The sequence below is a fragment of the Scomber scombrus genome, chromosome 14 (genome assembly GCF_963691925.1).
Source record: "Scomber scombrus chromosome 14, fScoSco1.1, whole genome shotgun sequence".
Taxonomy (NCBI): domain Eukaryota; kingdom Metazoa; phylum Chordata; class Actinopteri; order Scombriformes; family Scombridae; genus Scomber; species Scomber scombrus.
Genome location: NC_084983.1, coordinates 10,897,884 through 10,915,270, shown reverse-complemented (window position 1 = coordinate 10,915,270; position 17,387 = coordinate 10,897,884). Strand labels below are relative to the sequence as shown.

The 17,387-nt window shown below is 39.2% G+C and overlaps 1 protein-coding gene across 1 annotated transcript; it reads right to left on the bottom strand.

Annotated features, from left to right (window-relative positions):
- Positions 1-581: 581 nt before the first annotated feature.
- Positions 582-10,460, bottom strand: gucy2d (guanylate cyclase 2D, retinal). Its single transcript, XM_062432946.1, has 18 exons — positions 9,596-10,460; positions 9,190-9,491; positions 8,597-8,969; positions 8,410-8,494; positions 8,188-8,302; positions 7,932-8,051; positions 7,739-7,816; positions 7,221-7,397; positions 6,974-7,130; positions 6,705-6,854; positions 6,368-6,516; positions 6,105-6,268; positions 4,619-4,811; positions 2,371-2,545; positions 1,779-1,877; positions 1,031-1,125; positions 866-948; positions 582-666 (listed from the first exon to the last, which is right to left on the bottom strand). The coding sequence occupies exons 1-18, from the start codon at positions 10,458-10,460 to the stop codon at positions 582-584; spliced, it is 3,465 nt and encodes a 1,154-aa protein (XP_062288930.1).
- Between the last annotated feature and the right edge of the window lie 6,927 nt (positions 10,461-17,387).

The following is a 17,387-nucleotide window of genomic DNA, read 5'->3' as shown; positions in this document are numbered from 1 at the left end:
TGAAAATGAATAGTCAAGCAGTAATAGCTTCCACCCTTTGGGTGTTCATGAAAAAATCTATACAGAGTACAGAGATCAGCACAAATACATAACGTGAAGTATTACACATGAGACAGTGATCCATTTTTGTAGACACAATCCTCTCTTGTTGGCGATTTCTGTCCTTTAAACTAACACATTTTAGACCTGTAATTTAACATTGGTTTACATGTTGTGCTATTATGTATTATGACTCTATTTTCATTATACAATCCACTGTTGAACAAATGTAATATGGAGCTGCCACTTTTTTGGCTCATTTTTACATGTTGGGGCCCGAGTTTATTATAACAAGCAATATTCTCCAAGAAAGAATACGTTAGTATTGAGAGTGATTTTGGCAAATCCAAAAAGTGTGAATGGCCATGTCACAGGTGCAGGATTTCATTTTGAGTATAGGACAAATTACAGAAGGTAGTGGCTGATAATTTAAAATTGCTGCATGTTCCACTTCACCCATCTCCTATGTATTAATTCACTGAAAGTTGTTCGAGAATATATCACTTCAAATCAATTTTTTTGGATCAATCAACAAAATCCGGCTAGCCCATCTTCTTCTGTCGTTCCAGGAATTTTTGTCTTCTGTCCACCGGTATCTCATCTACACCAATACCATGATTGGTTCCCCTGTAAATGAAAATACAGCTTTGTATGTATTGTAACCAGCACAAACAGCAGTCACCCCATTCATACAAATTAGTTCTTTGATTACATCAAGTTGTTCTGCATTAATCTAGAATTATACAATACAAATGTGCTGTGAAGATAAAATTATGCAAATCACATCTATGTGTTTGTGGAGAAGTAAACTAAACTATGGTCTTACCCTAGAGTGTCTGGTGGAATGGGCAGAGGTTTGGTGAAATCCTCCTTCCCAACCAACCAGAACGTGTTTTCAACCCCTTTTCCCTGGAAGCATAGCATTCATGAGACACTATTACCAGGCCAGATATGCAAATCTTCAGTGGGTATTATAAACATTTTTGTGTACCTTTAGCTCTGTCAGACCTCTGCAGTCAATTTTGTATCCCATTTCCAAGCTTTTGAGGATTTCAACTGTTCTCCCGTTGACATGGATTCTGTAAACTGTGACAGCAAACACAGAGACATCCTGAACATTTGCATTTGCAAACTTAAACTACCTTAACATCAGGCAGACATGTCAAATCAGCACTGGCCTCTGAACTCTCTGAAGTTTTAAAATGATTGTATATGAGATATTAACACTGTCAGGCTGTCATGTCTTTATTGAGCCACTTGGTGGCAGTTGACAACCCATTATTTCTTTGCTCCTAATAGCAAACACGCAGACTCATGAATATATGTATAATTGTTAGTTTAAATATAATAAGACTCACCTGAAAGTGCACCTGGCTATACTATGTGTATTAAAATATGATCCTCTGAGTGATCCATTAAATGTTTTATTGAGATTCACTGAACATGAAAAAAGTGTATTTTAAGGAGTTAATACTTAGTTTGTACATTACGCAGAGGGTAGCCAAGGCAACTGTGTCACTGACGACATTTACATCGAAACTTCAAATTGGCCTCTAATTCTGCTGATAGTCTTAAAGGATTAGTACAGACTGCTCTCTTAAAGCCCTCTTTAGCCTCAAGCAACATGCACTTGTACAACTGTGGAACACCTGTCCTTTTTACGGCTCTGTCAATTAAAAAAAAAAAAAAACAGGAAGAAGAATGTATATAGTCTATATAGTAATATATGAAACACTCACTCAATGATGTGGACTCCATGCGAGATGCTGTGTTCACTGTGTCTCCAAACAGACAGTACCGAGGCATTGTAAGGCCCACTACTCCTGCTACAACTGGGCCTGCAAACATAGTATAAAAATGCACGCACACACACACACACACACACACACACACACACACACACACACACACATACAGTTTTTGATCCCACTCTATCAGGAAGACTCTTGGTGTCTATCTTAGCAATTTATTCAAAAAAAGATATCATTCTTTTCTCAATATGTGACATTAAAGCTGTACACTGTCACCTCTGTGTGCTACCATAAATTCATAGAATAGAGTTAGAAATCCAAAGTATGCAGTGTGTTAATTGGATGACAGCACTAAGTGGATAGTGTTTCACTCTTCCAGGAATAAGTTTCAGACGAGGATAAAGGAGGTAAAAATACCTCCTTGCCTGAGCGGCTTGGGTTGCTGAATTCTTACTTCTGTACGACAATTTAACTTTTAGACAATCTGAAATACAGTTTTGATCAATGCTAACATGCATACCAAAGGTAATTACTTGAACATATTTTACCAAAGCACAGAAAGGATGCAAATATTCCTCACCAGAGTGCAGGCCAATACGTATCCTGACTTTTATGTCAGGCATATGCCTCATCCTGAAGGTCCCAATGCAATGGAGGATGTCAAGAGACATGTTAGCCATCTCAGCTGCATGACGGTTGCCGTTCCTGTTGGGAACTCCTGAAGCTACCATGTAAGCATCCCCGATAGTTTCAACCTACCATAGAAATAAGAGTTAGAGACATACCAACTGCTGTTAGACTTGCCGAGGGAACAAGACAGACATTTAATGGGTTTTGCAAAAAACACTGCAAATTTTGAAAGTACTGGCCACCACCAGAAGGTCCTGGCTGATATGAACATTAACTGGTTAACTAACACTGATCATTTAAAAATTCTCTACAATTAATTAAATCTCACACAGCTTATTTCTTCCCGTACTTGGCCAGATCCAAAAATGCAGAAAAGGCAACACATCTAGATATTATTTTAACCAACAGACCTCAACATTATACATCTAGTGTTTTTTCCACTGCCCAATAGCAGGCATCGGTGACACAAAATTACAAGGATCCAAACCAAATATCACTGTTAAAAATGAATTTTTAACACTTTTCTGAGTATGTATTTCTGTTTGATTAGTACTACAGTGATATTAGGTTTACCATGGAAATTCCTGATCCAGACTTGGCCTTAGACTATTTTATAAAAACATTTAATTCCATTGAAGACAAGTATGCACCAGGAACTATTTTTGTTCAGAAATTGCTTCAATATTTCATGAAAGGGATGCTGCCTTGTGCAAAGCGTCAACAACTAAATCATCCTCTGATGGGTAATATTTTTCTTAAACAATGTAATAGGTGTTTCACTGCCAAATGATCATGTTATGTCTCTGCACTATCTGAAAGTAAAGGAAACCCAGCACACTTTTGGAAAACGGTCAAATAATTATTACATAAATCTTCTTCATCCTTACCCAATAAAATTGTTCAGTGTATCACCACTATCTCAGTTGGAAAGAAAATATGTGATAAATTCAATCAACATTGTATTTCATCAGGTTATTTATTTGAAAATGCTGGGTTTCCTCCCACTGTCTTGGATCAGTTCACCTACTGGGAAAATTAGGCACTCAGAGCTTTTCATTGAAGCCTTTTACGAATCTTGAAGTGTTTAATGCTCTTTGTTTATTGATCCAAAAAATCCACTGGGGCTAATCAGTTACAGCCAAGGCTTTTATTATAAGCAGCTCTATTTTTAGCTGATTGCTTAATTTATACTTTTAATCTGACTGTTGAAACAGTAAGCATCCCTGACCTTTGAAAGACAGCCCACATCCTACCTTTGCATAAAGGGAGCAAGTCCAATGAGCTAAATTATTGTCCAACCTCTAAACTACCATGTCTAGCTAAAGTACTAAAGTGTTAGAGAAGCTGGTAAATGATCAGGTGAGAACATTTTTATTTCAATGCTCCATTTTAAAATTGTATCAATCAGGATTTAGAGCTGAGATTAGTACTGTGACGGCTGCACTGGAAGTCTTGAATGATATTATTAGTGCATTAGATAACAAGCAGGATTGTGTTGCCCATTTTACTGATTTATCTGAGGCTTTAAATACTGTTGATCATCAAATTAATTTTTATCTCTTTTTAAGCTGTTTTGTGCCCTTTTATAATTTTTATATGCAATTGTATTGCTTCTATTGTTCTTATAGGCCATTCATATAGAAGAGAGCTTGTTCTCAATTGCCCTCCCTGTAAAAGTTATAATATTAATAAAGATTTCCCCTAAATAAATAGTAGACACAACAATGAGTAGCTTCAGATCAGATTCAGGAACAACTGCAACAGTTTTTCAATATATATATATATATATATATATATATATATATATATATATATATATATATATATATATAATAACAATACATTGAATTCTAGATCACATTTTTATTGGAAATTTTGACATGAAATAAGAAAAAAAGACAAAACTTTTAATGAGGCCATAAAACCAAACCAAAAAGAAATTATTTAAGAGTTCACCTAAATATATTAAAAATAGAATCATTTTATAAATGTGTTTATGGTTTGGATTACAACAAAACTGATATGTCCTGCAAAAAATCTGTTCTTCCTGTCATTACGTTTAAAATATTGAAAGAAATTTGAAGATACCACCAATATCAGAAACACCAAAATAAAAAGGGTTTAAAGTGAAAATACAAAAGCTAAGTATTCATAATGCATAATGTGCACAGATTGACAAAAGACCTCCTAGTACTCACCTTGTACACATCGTGCAACCCAATGATAGCATCAAAGAGTGAGTAGAGGTCATTGAGTAAGTCGACCACCTCGATGGGCTCGCTAAGAGCTGAGATTGTGGTGAAGCCCACAATGTCACTGAAGTACAGGGTGACTTCGCTGAAATGCTCGGGTTTCACAGGCTTCCCTGTCTTCAGCGCCTGGGCCACAGACCTGAAAGAGGAAGATGATGAGTGGAGGACACTCTGAGGTACACAGAAATATTTTTGTCATAAGAGCGTGAAACTGCTGAAAGTAATTTTACACTTTCATGGATTTCACTTTTTAGCCCACACAGACATTAAAAGACAATCTGTCCATTTCAAACATCATAAATCTAATGACTTCAGGCTTTCCTCTCAAACTATCAGTACTGATCACTGCATATAGGTAAAGTAGCATCTATAAAAACATGACTGAGATGCATAGATACGTAGCCTTTAATATGTGAACTCAGTGCAGCAACATCATGATGTGACTGATTCCTTCTTACACTGATCTGATTTTTATTTGATCTAATTTAATAAAGATTCACTAAGACATCATTAGGCCAATTTCAATGCAATGAAATGCACAATTGAGTTTGTTAAGAAGGATTTTTTGGTGCTTAGTTGCACTACACATTGCAAAAGGAAACAAAACTAAAGTGGCTGATCTATTTTACATCATGTTCTATGGAACAATCTGTTTTTCGCAGTCCTGATGACATACTAACCTCTTATTGATTCCTTTTTTTTCAAAACAAATTGCAAAGTAAACATACTGTGACAGTATAAAATATAATGGCAGGATACCATTGATTCTGAATGTTTGAGATTAAACACCACTTAAGGACAGTAAATGTCATTATTTTGTGTTATGTGTGAAAAACAAAGAATAACTGTTATGAGCCAGAAAAATCTACAGATTACAGGGTTTCACTGGTGTTTGGCTGCTTGATTTAATCTGGTAACATCCATATTACATTCCCGCAGTTGTTGAATGCAGCAGAACGACGCCATATTTCAGCAGACAATTTGGAGTAAAGATATGTTGAAAGAAAGAAAGAAGTAAAAGAAAATACATAGATTTTTCCGGTGGTTTTAATGATGGCTACATTTCAATAATAATCTACTTTTTTCTGTGGTTTTGATTTAGTCATATTTTGCACAGCTGGCCTTAACTCCACAGCACCTGAGAATTGTTACATCCCTACAAAGACTTCGGATCACTACTGTCTGTCAGGGAGCAGCCACCCTGCTGAACTGAATCCATACCAGGGATGCTGTCTCTCTCTCTGATCTATGACCTCGACTTCCCTTAACTTGATCGCTTAAATATAACATTACTATTGTAATGGTGCTCATGCTCTACAGACCTCCAAAGGTTGTTTCTCATCAACCTCTTTAGCTGTGCTGTTGACTTTGAGCATGACATCACAGTTTTAGCATGTCTTTCACATGTTAATGAAAGCAGTTAAAGGCTTACCTGGGCAACATCTGAGCCACCAGAGTGTCAGTCTTCTGTCTCTCCACCTCCAGCTCCTCCGTCCTCTCTCTAATCAGATCCTCCAAATTAGAGGAGTACTGCTCCAACATGCGCAGCATGGAGTCGATTATGTTGGTTTTCTTTCCCTTGTTGATGCCCTTGAACTGTCACAAAGAGGGAGGGAACATTGGTGTGATCTCCAGTTTTTGCACAGAGCAACATATAGGAATACTCGGATCAACACATGTTTTCAATGTGTTCACCTGTTTGAAGATCTCCTCAAAGGTCAGCCTCTTCCCTGGCTCTTCACTCCAGGCCTGTTTCATAACCTGTATCACTTCCACCGGAGCCTCTTCCAGTGACACGACAGGCCGGCACAAAGGAGGAGGCTCTTTCACTTTGCTGATAATTTCTGTAAAAACAAGTGCAACACACAGACAGGCACACACAGAAATGCACAAAAACAGAATTTGCACTCAGTTTCGTCGATTAACATTTTCAGGAACAATTCTTCTTTCCCACTCAGTATGAACAGTATTGTGTATACAGTAATTGTTTCATATTGTCATCCTATAGGTTTACGAACGCCATATCACTTACCCTTGGGAGGCATGTCCAGCATGCAGAAAGGTGCAGAGCGGGAAATGATCTCTTGTGCAATAATGGAGAAGCTGTAGACATCTCCCGGGAAAGTGCCCTTTTTTCTCAAACTAGAGCTTCGCAGCAACTCAGGAGCCGTCCAGAGCAGATCTATTTTTTATTGACAAAAGATGAACAATAAACAAAAAAAAATTATAAATAAAAAAAGAAAATTGATATGCACAAGCAAACTCACTAAATAACTGGTCTGAGGATGCACATGAACTCACTCTCTGGCTTGTCATCATCAGTGTCCATGCTTTGGGAAGTCAAAATTTCATTGAACCCATAATCTGTCACCTTCAACACAAAGCGCCCGTCTACCACACAGTTGCGGGATTTGAGCCGTCCATGCACAATGCCACGGTTGTGCAGGTACTTCATCCCCTGATAATGTTTGGAACAAAATGTTTGAGTGATAAAAAGACATGCTGAGGTGGGAAATGAAACATGAGTAGGTGATTTTGTCTCTCTTACCCGGATCAGATCCATTAACAGGGAAGACTTGAACATCCAGTCAAGACGCACTTCCTCATTGCTGAGCAAGTTCTCCAAGCTGCCCCTGGAGCAATGTTCTGTCACAATGCCAAAGATCCCAGAATCGTAGAACAGTCCCAGGAACAGATTGAGGTTTTCATGCCTCATGTCTCTGAGCTGAGAGGAAGACAATGGAAACATCAAACCTGTGGACTGTCAAGTTTGTTCCTTGGATCGAATCATGTTTCAAGGGGCTTGATGATGATTTTTTTTAAAGGCCAGGGTCATGGCATCAGTTGTTTGTTTCTTCAGATTGAACTTCAGATGACCAATTATATCCTCTTGTCCAGAGGATTTACAAATTTGAGCTTTACAGTAAATCACTGCATAATCACAGAACCGGCTTCTGGCTACAATGGAAAGTCACTTGTTCTAATAATGAGTGGCATGCAATTGGCCAAGACAATCAACAGAAATTCAGTAAAGCTTCCATCTCATCCACTCACACATTCACTGACCTTGACAAAGACAAATTCAGTGCTGCTGTTGACACTTGATACTCCACTGGGGGTTTTCTTCAACCAAACCCAGTCACCCTGGGATGTACACAAAACAACACAGTCTTTGTGAAAATTCTTCCAAAAACAGCCACAGGAATAAGCTCCATAATGCTAAACATGAGCTTATTGAATCTATCACGACTTGTCTCACCTCAAACACAGCAACATTCGAGCTGTCTGGTGTGGAGGCCAAGTAGCTTCGACCAGACACAGAGTGTTGAGGCGTCTTCATATCCAGCTGGCTTTTCATAATGCTTTCGTCATTGAGCTTCTGCTCACACACACAGTTCAGAGGGGACAGGCTCAGCTTAGAGCAGATCATCTTTTACAGGTAAACAACTTTCATACATCACATATTTGCACCACAGAAAGAAGCAAAGCACAGCTGAGTACAGCACAGAACTGACCCGTTTGCTGACTTGAGTGTTGATGAAGACCAGGTCATCCAGGGTCAGGACTACCTTTGTTGATCCACCACCACCTCCAACACCCCCGAAGCTGAACCCAACTCTGCCGGTTTTTCTGAACAGACAAAAAAAACACAACAAAGACAATTATTATATTTTCTAAAAAAGCACACAAAACTACACTGAATGAGATATCACTGGTTGACATTCGGCGGTACATACTTGAATTGAAGAAAGAAGATTATTCCACATCCAAACAAAAAAACGAACCCCAGAAAAAGGAAGAAGTGAGTGACTGAATCCAGTCCTTTAGGAAGAGAAGAACAGAGGTTTGAATGCACAGAGTTCAGCAACATACACCACGTCAACTTATATTTATATCTTGTGATGACACTATGAGGGCACTCACCTCCAGTGCAGGCAAAATATGGACTAAACCAGCAACCTGAGTCTCTGTAGGGCGTACTTCCTGCAAAATGGATTGACCGTCCAAGGTATTTCAAACTCCCGGTCTTGCCATCTGTATTTTGAGCTTCCAGAGCGTGGGTGGAGTAGAGAGTGTTGCCTATGCCACTATAGTCCAGCACTACATAGCGGGCCTGCATGCCTTCACCATTCCTACCAGCCCACAAGGGCTGATTGAAGCCTGCATATTCAAAGCCGCCCTCGCTTTCGCCCAGGATCTCACCTGTCACCCAGCGGCCTTTTTTGGCGCGGACCTGCTCAACAGCCATAGCTATGTAGTACATCATGTTGTAGATGGTACCAAAGAATGGGGAAACCTAGCAGAGGAGACAGTGGTGATTGCTGATGTGCTGATGTGACAGGACAATACAGAGGTGTGTAAATTTATTCTACAAAACAATGGTTTTGATTCAAATATGTTAAATTTTTAAGAATGTTGCAATTAATTTCATATATATATTTGGTTGTCAGGTATTGCTCTGTCCAGATTTTTTATGTCAGTGTTTAATTATTATAATACACAACAGAGAGTCTCACCTGCTCTGGTGGGGTGCTGCTGCGGATTTCATAGCTGTTCTGGGCATGTTTGAAGGCCTCATGGAAATTGCGTTCTCCCGAGTCCATAGTGATGGTGAGAACCCCATCATAGGCTTTCCGTAGTTTTGTGTCATTGCCTAGCAAATAGTAGGACGCATTGGTGTAGGGTAGTGCGTAGAGCAGGGTGTCATAGGGGATGAACACATAGCCACGGTCGATCATACGCATGGCCAAGGCTGTGGTCAGAAGTTGGTACTGGGCTTGGCCACCAATTAGGACAGAGGGCATGCACATAATGATCACTGAAAAGAGAGGAGAGAGGCATTTAAAAGTTCATTATTTGCATGATTTGTGTGGATTAAAGGTGGTCTTAATTGTTTTTTACTCTTATACATGTGCAGCTCACCTCTGACCCGGTCAGCTTCCCGCACTTTTGTCAAGGCCCTCCGAGGCCCATCCTTATCGCCCTCCATGGTGACCACAGGATTGATCGGCAGACCAAGGGCCCTCAGTGACGAGGCCAGCTGCTGTCCAGTGGCTTCCCACAAATCTGTCTCCTCTGATATTATAGCCACATGGGCCCAATGAAAGAAGCGCAACACAGAGAAAAGTACATTGGACGAGAGTGGCAGCGGGCGCAGGAAGGTGGGATATGTGTCTCCATTTTCCATGTCTGGTTTGAGGCAACCCCAGGATGCAATCCCCAGGTCCCACTCTTTTGCATACAAAGCAGCTGAGGAGCAGTAGCCTGGATTGGCTGGGCCCAGGAAAGCAGCACCATAGCCATCCAGTCCAGCAAAGCGAGCAAGGGCACGGGATGACTTGCAATCCTCATTGATCAACGTGTAGTCATACCAGTAGCCTTTGTTGAGGTAGGGGTCCTTATTGATGCGGCTGGTGGCAAGACGGGCTGCCAAGTCAGGCAAGGCTTTGGAATATAAGAGGTCACAAGTCCAGGGTCCAACCAGTGCCACTTTGAAAGTGGTTGCCCAGGCTTGACAGGGCAGAAATGAAAGCATGAAAAAGGGCAGAAGAAGCCAGTTCCTCCACCAGCTCTTGGAGGATTGCACAGGGGATGATGGCTGCTTTAGTTTTGATGATAATGACCTTGATGATGATGATGATAATGATTCAAATAAACTATACTCACTGCAACTGTTTGCAGCTACTGTCCGCATGTGTCTTTTCCTCTTTATTTTTATTGAGTCATGCTGCCATCGGGGATGGTAGGACAGGTTGTGCAGAAAGCGAGGGTCTCTGTGACTTGCCATTTCCTCCGACAGCTATTGTGATGCGCAGTCACAGAAGACGAGTGAATGGTGGTTAGTGTGACAGTGAGTGTGTCTTTATGGATGGGAATGTCTCCCTTGGCACTCAGCGGGCCTCTAGTCCAAAACTGGACAGACGACGACACGACCCCAAGTCATCACTGCCTCCAAAAAATAAGAAAAATGAGTTAGAAAGTTGCAGCCTAACATAACACAGTGTTTTTGCTTTCTATGTTCTGTGCAACTTCCAGGAAATGAGCCTGGACCTGAACTTGCATATTGCTGATCTGTTTTATTTAATAGAATCTTATGCTGACTCTTATCAGCATCCATCTGTCTCACGAGGGCATGGTGCCAGATTGTCAATGCTGTACATCGTAGAACTAATGGCATGAAGCTGATTGGCTCTGCTCGGGTCACAGAGTTTAAAATCAAGTGTCAGGAACATGAAGCCAAATCTGGCCTTGATATCTATCCTTGGTCATGTATCTCTTTTTCCTTGTAGAGTCAGTCTCTTGAAATCTTCTCAGCCATTAATTTAAGGATTATCCCAGTTATTGATCCTTTTTTCCAGTGCAAAAGGTAATTTGATAGAGCTTGGTGTGTGAAACAACAGTCAGGCTCTCTGAATCTTCATTACCTTAACTCATCTCAGAGCCATTATTATATACAATAAACTGAAAAAAAACAATTTGTTGCATTGGTTGCATGTAAATTCGCTTTAACTATTGTCTATTCTCTCCTGAACAAACCTTTAAAATATTACTCACTTAGCTGCTATGACTGCAGTCTTCTGACTGTTACCACACTTAATGATTCAACATTTTCATGATCTAAACCATTTACAGGATTTTATTTTTTGAAAAGCTGCTTGTAAAATAATTTTTACAACATATGAACAAACACAGCTGATGCTTCATTCTGTGTTCTAATGCACACTTTTTCAAAATGGCTGCCATGTTCAAAGTAGCTGAGCAAAAGGCCAACCTATCAGTGATGAAAGAAGTTAATTTGCAGCTAATTCTAAACTAAACTAAACTAAATTATTTTGTATACTTTTTTTTACAACTTCCATACTTACTCTGCTGTTGTTTTAACTATTTCAAATTGCAGTCAACACTTAGCTATGCAGGCTCAGGGACTTTATTGCATAAATGTTAGTGTTTCTTGTATATGGTGTTATTTATTTTGCACATGTTGCACATAGTGTTTGTCATTCTGCTTTGCACAGTGATGTGTGGTAAAATGACAGTAGATTAGAATAGATTTGGTTTGGTTTGTTAGGACAGTTAAAAAAATTAATTTCCTGGCTTCAAATATGACCGAATCAAACAAATTTGGATGAAAAGTTGGTAATTATTGTTTCTGTTTGTTTTTTCTTATCAAAATGAGTCATTTAATCCTTTTCCTGGTATACTTTTTAAGAGTCTATATCATTTATCAAATTGAATGGGGTCTGATCTGGGTTAAATCATACACATGGACCTTTGGCTTTCTTGGTTTGAAATATTACTTTTAAGGTAACACAAAGCTAATACCACAGAGCCTGATTTCTTACCTTTCACTTAAGCTAAAGTGCAGCAAGCAAGCAGTGAGTACCAAGCCTCCTAAAGTGGCTAATACTGACATTGGCTTATCAGTCGCTAATAGGTTAAGAGGAGCACTGACTAGAATATTCCAGCCTTGTTCTACAGTGCAACTAAAATAAGAAATAGGACAAAGGACGATAAGCCCTTAAACCCCCTTTTTTAACATTTCTTGTGTAGATTAATTTCTAAAATGCTATAACAAATTTATGAAGAGATTAGTCAGTCGGTGTTGTTTCAACAGCCTCATCTTTAACTGAGTAGCTCTGCTGCAAAAACATCTGAATGACACTGCAATCACACTGTGTGATAAATAAATTGTTTACATTAACAAAAAAACCTTAATATGTGTAAATCAAAGGTGAAACATTCCAATAAAACAGATTTAATTAAAGATAATTCTGACCTGGAGCAGGTTCTCTACATGGGATCCATGTCAGCGTTGCCCTTCGACGTTGAATAGCACCATCTGAATTCCAGGTCGATTAAGTATAGGGAAGTATACTTCACGAACTGTTATCTTTGGTCCTTTCTTGTGAAAAAATACCATATGTAATCCAAATGCCATGAAAAGTAAAAAAATAAAAATACAAAATAAAAATCACATTATCTCCTTTTGAATCCAATTCCAGTAAATAAAATAAAAATCTCCATATTTCCAGTAGTTTGGTATTGCTTTAGTCCTTGCTGGATCTGTTTTGGACTGGGACCTACCCCAAACCGTAGAACAAGCGACAATGTGTGAAAAGATGTGCAGCCCTGTTCCAGACTTCAGATTGGCAGAGAGGTCACAGGTAAAAGAAAGGGAAGAGTGGAGAGGCCTGGCAAGCTTTGACTTCTCAGCCTTCTTTAGCTTTTAATCCATACTAGTGTGTGTGTGTGTGTGTGTGTATGTGTGTGTGTGTGTGTGTGTGTGTGTGTGTGTGTGTGTGTGTGTGTGTGTGTGTGTGTGTGTGTGTGTGTGTGTGCGTGTGTGCGTGTGTGTGTGTGTATGTGTGTGTGTCTGCGTGTGTCTGTGTATGTATGTGTGTGTGTGTGTGTGTGTGTGTGTGTGTGTGTGTGTGTGTGTGTGTGCGTGTGTGTGTGTGTGTGGGAGGGGGATAGCCGAAGGAGAAGCGAAAGAAGGTGAAAGTAAAGGAAAAGAGACTCTTTATCCTCACCACAGTATGCGAAACAATTTAAAAAGAACTGAAAACAAACCTAGAGCTCATTCTGTAAAACTGTAACCAAAACTTCTACAGAGGAAAACATGAAGGCATGATGCATTTAATTGCATTTGTTCGTAAAGATCAACTCCCACTTTTCTTTAAAGCAAACTGTTTCTTTAAAACTCAAATCAAAATCAATAAACATTGTCTTTGCATGACAGGTTGGTTCACCTTCAATCCAGACTACCTCACTGGTAGTTCTTCTTTAATTCTCTCTGCTATAAATGTGCCCGAAGCAAAAACTACATTACTTCATACGTATCCTTGTACAAAGCAGATCAAAGAAAACCTTTCCAGTGTAAATAATTGCATACTCATCACCAATGGCCATCTTAAATAATAGAATTGCATGTAATCACCTGGGGCTTTACTCCTACGTTGGTAGCCTCATATAACCCTGCTCCTGCAGTTCAAATCCTTCACTCATGCTCTCTGCGTTCCCCTGTCTCACTACAGTAGCTAAAGATGCTAACTGAAATTGAACAGGGCTAAAACTCTCCCCACACACTCTCCCCAAACTCTCCCCACATTACTATGCATCTTTGTATAGTTTGAAATGTATAATTGTGTGCAGTATTTTTGCCATTATATAAACTGCAGTGTAGGAGTTTGGTAGATAAATGTCAGCATGATCATGGTAAACACAAGAGGACAATTTAAATAAACTGACTCTCATTTGAGCTGTAAAATTATTTCTTTCTTTCAATAGGCAAGGCAAGTTCATTTCTACAACACATTTATACACAAGGAGGGTTCAAAGTGTTTTACATGTGCACTAAAACATAGAAAAATGCCCAAAAGTCACCCCTGATAAAATATCTGAAAATACAGCTTCATAGCTTTGTTGTCAATCTTGTGAAACCACATTTAATATAATTGAATTACTTTTTTTATTTTTAATATAAACTCAGATTACCTCAGGCTTCATGCCCCTACCAACATTTTAGTAGCCTCCTGCCCATCCAGAGGTTTGAGTATTTACATTTACATTTACATGTAATCATTTAGCAGACACTTTTATCCAAAGCGACTTACAAGGGAGAATAACATTCAAGCTACATTGCAACAGAGACATTAGTGTAACAATAAATAAATACTGCTAAGAAGTGCTAAGTAGTTGTAAGTTAAGAGTGCTAAGTAATTGTAAGTTAAGAGAGAAGGTACTCTCTGAAGAGCTGGGTCTTCAAGTGCTTCTTAAAGACAGAGAGGGAGGCCCCTGCTCTGGTGGTTTTTGGCAGCTCGTACCACCAACGTGGAACTGCAAATGAGAATAACCTGGATTGCCGTGGTTGTACGGCCGGCAGAGCCAGGCGACGCTCATTTGATGAATGCAGCATCCGAGGGGTAACATGTGCTCTTACAAGAGCATTTAAGTAGGTGGGAGCATTCCCAACAATCACTCTGTAGGCAAGCATAAGAGACTTGAACTTGATGTGAGCAGCTACAGGTATCCAGTGGAGCTCGATAAGCAGCGGAGTGACGTGTGCCCTCTTTGGCTGGTTGAACACCAGCCGCATTCTATATCATCTGCAGTGGCTTCACCGCACAGGCCGGCAAGCCTGTACCAACACTAGACATGGTATCAAAGGTCATGAGCACCTTACCTACAGGGTACAGTGCTAAATATGGCTCAAAAAGTATGTGAGCTGCAGCTGAAGGCTGAAAATATCTTGAAGTAATCTACTGAAAATCTTCTGTTGCTCTTTTGACCTGGCAGCATGCACAGTACATTGAAGCACTGCAGCTGGAATTGAAGCCTTTTGGATGGAAAGGAAACTCCAAATTGTGAAAAGAAGAAAGATGCTCACAGTTATACAGCTTCAATTACTTCTGCTGGGATTTTTGACTATGAAGACGTTCTCCTACTTATGGAAGTGTGAGAATGTGTTTGTTCTTGTTTGTCCTGTCTTGTGCATTGATGGCAACTTTGTTAAAGTAATCAGATTAGTCAGGTGAGGCTGTGCTTAACTGATCTGCTGCATGCAAGCCTCTTAGAGACATGGCTAACAGTGCCAGAGATCACTTCAAAGCAAGGTCAGCCCCAGCTTGACCTACTGCAGCAATAGCAACACTGCACGATACTGACAGCAGGATATCAGCACTTTTGACCTGTAATTTGCTCATTATGGTTATTCATATGTAGCCTAAACATAAAGCTGTATTCAGAGTTTGTTTAAATATGGCTGTGTTTTATTTAGTAAAATAATTCAGGCCATTGAAAGAAGATTAGGCCTCAAATTTGTTCTTTTTTAAAACTTGAATGGTCACATGACGGTGTGATTTGTCGATTTATTATTACATCTCTCTTTGAAATCTGTTTCTTCTGTTTGCCAAAGTGTATTAATCCGTTGTACGTGGAACGATAGAGGGACTTAATATGTCCTCCTCAGGTGGTGACGTCATGTCAGTCTTTCCAGGATCACAGCGTCAGGGCTGTAAGAAAGTAGGGCGGCTTCACTGAAAAGTGCTGAGTGTGTTTATTCAATTTGTGTTAGGTAATAGGAAATTCCTGATACTAGTCTTAGACACAGGAATGTTTGGTGACTGCATGCTGACCCTAAATAATTTAGGAAAAGACAAATGATGCAAAACAGAGATCCATAAAGTGTCAACCAAAAACAAGAAATCAAACTGTTGAAATAATTCAAAAGAGAACAAGGACTGACAAGGATTTCCTGTACATTGACTTCCCAGACGAACAACATGACTGAAGAAATAACAGTAATACCATCATACAGACAGATATCGATATCACAGACAGTTACTGAAGAAAGAAATAGATAAAACAGATGGGTCACTAACATATCACCAACCTATTCAACCCTGGCTCTCTGACAGACTTTACTCACTTAAGGAAGAAATCCCACAGTAAGACATCCCCGACTGCTGTGACTCCTCGGTTCTTATAACGCCTTAACTCCACCACACAGTCCACACTGAACTTTAACTTCATGGTATCTTAGAAGTCAAGTTGTGTTCTATTTTTGTTTTATCCATGTTCAACTTACCGTTGCAATACATCTTTCCTTCATTTCTCCCTCAACCTTTTGATATTGAAATATGGATGAACTAAAAAATATTTATCTCATGCAGACCCATTCAAATCAAATTACCAGGTGAAACTGAGGTCCAGCTGTGCCCTGTTAGGACACTGCAGCACCCTCTGGTGGTTCATAGTAGACTCCTAAAACTGATATGTCAATTAAAGAGGTTCCTAAACAATTAAATTGAAAAACAGCTTGCTGTAGATTATTATTGGGTAAAACATCCTCATCCACTTCTAAGTAAATCTCTTTTGTCAGTGTAATTTAAGTAAAGGAACTTGCTGACATTTGGCATCAAGGTTGAACAACATTTTTCTTGACCTCCTGCAACCCTGTGTCCTCATATAGGGACATTGCTGGACCTTATACTCCATTCTGCTGAACTTTGACCTGTTGTCCTCATTCATACGTGCTGTTTTGTGCCACCTAGTGGTATTAAATGCACATTACAGTGTAAAAATCAGGGGGGGAAAAGTCAATCAATAGCCGCTCACCAGTCAAAAGTGGACCAGGTACAAAACCTCATCAAATGTTATGGTTGAAACTTATTTATTTATGCTTAATAACATTTTTAGTTTGATATGTTGTACACATTTGACCAATTTTAGCAATAGTAACAAACCTAATTTATCAGGTCCCACTAATCCCAAATATCTAAGAGAAATCAAAAATGCAGAACAAACAAAAGCTTGGGTCTCAGGGGGTTAAGTTGTTGTAGGTACTCTTATACAAAGGCTTCACTATGGGCATTCTGAGGTGTTGGAGTATATTGTAGGCTAGCTGAGAAAGGAGAAAAAAAATTAATGTTTCTTTGTCATATTTGTATCAGAAAAACACAGTTGATGGACAATTCTCCCTTAGCCACTCCTATTAAAATACTGCCTTTAAATATCATAATTTCTTGTAACAACTAAAGTATTGTGTAGTAAAAACAGGCTCACTTAAGACTGAACAAGAATAAAAGGATAGCTCTGTGTAGAAAAATGAGAAGCCATTGTGTATATGTGTTGTACATTTTCACCCCAGCTTGACACAGCTCTCATTATTCATCTAAACATTATATGCTCCAATTTACTTCTGTGTAAATATACA

Excerpts from the sequence above, each read along its gene's own strand:
- gucy2d (XM_062432946.1), bottom strand. The coding sequence starts at position 10,460 with ATGGCAAGTCACAGAGACCCTCGCTTTCTGCACAACCTGTCCTACCAT. Across the intron at positions 7,398-7,738 it reads CTGAATTTGTCTTTGTCAAG|CTCAGAGACATGAGGCATGA; the intron begins GTCAGTGAATGT and ends TCTTCCTCTCAG. Across the intron at positions 1,126-1,778 it reads CATGGAGTCCACATCATTGA|TTTACAGAATCCATGTCAAC; the intron begins GTGAGTGTTTCA and ends TTGCTGTCACAG.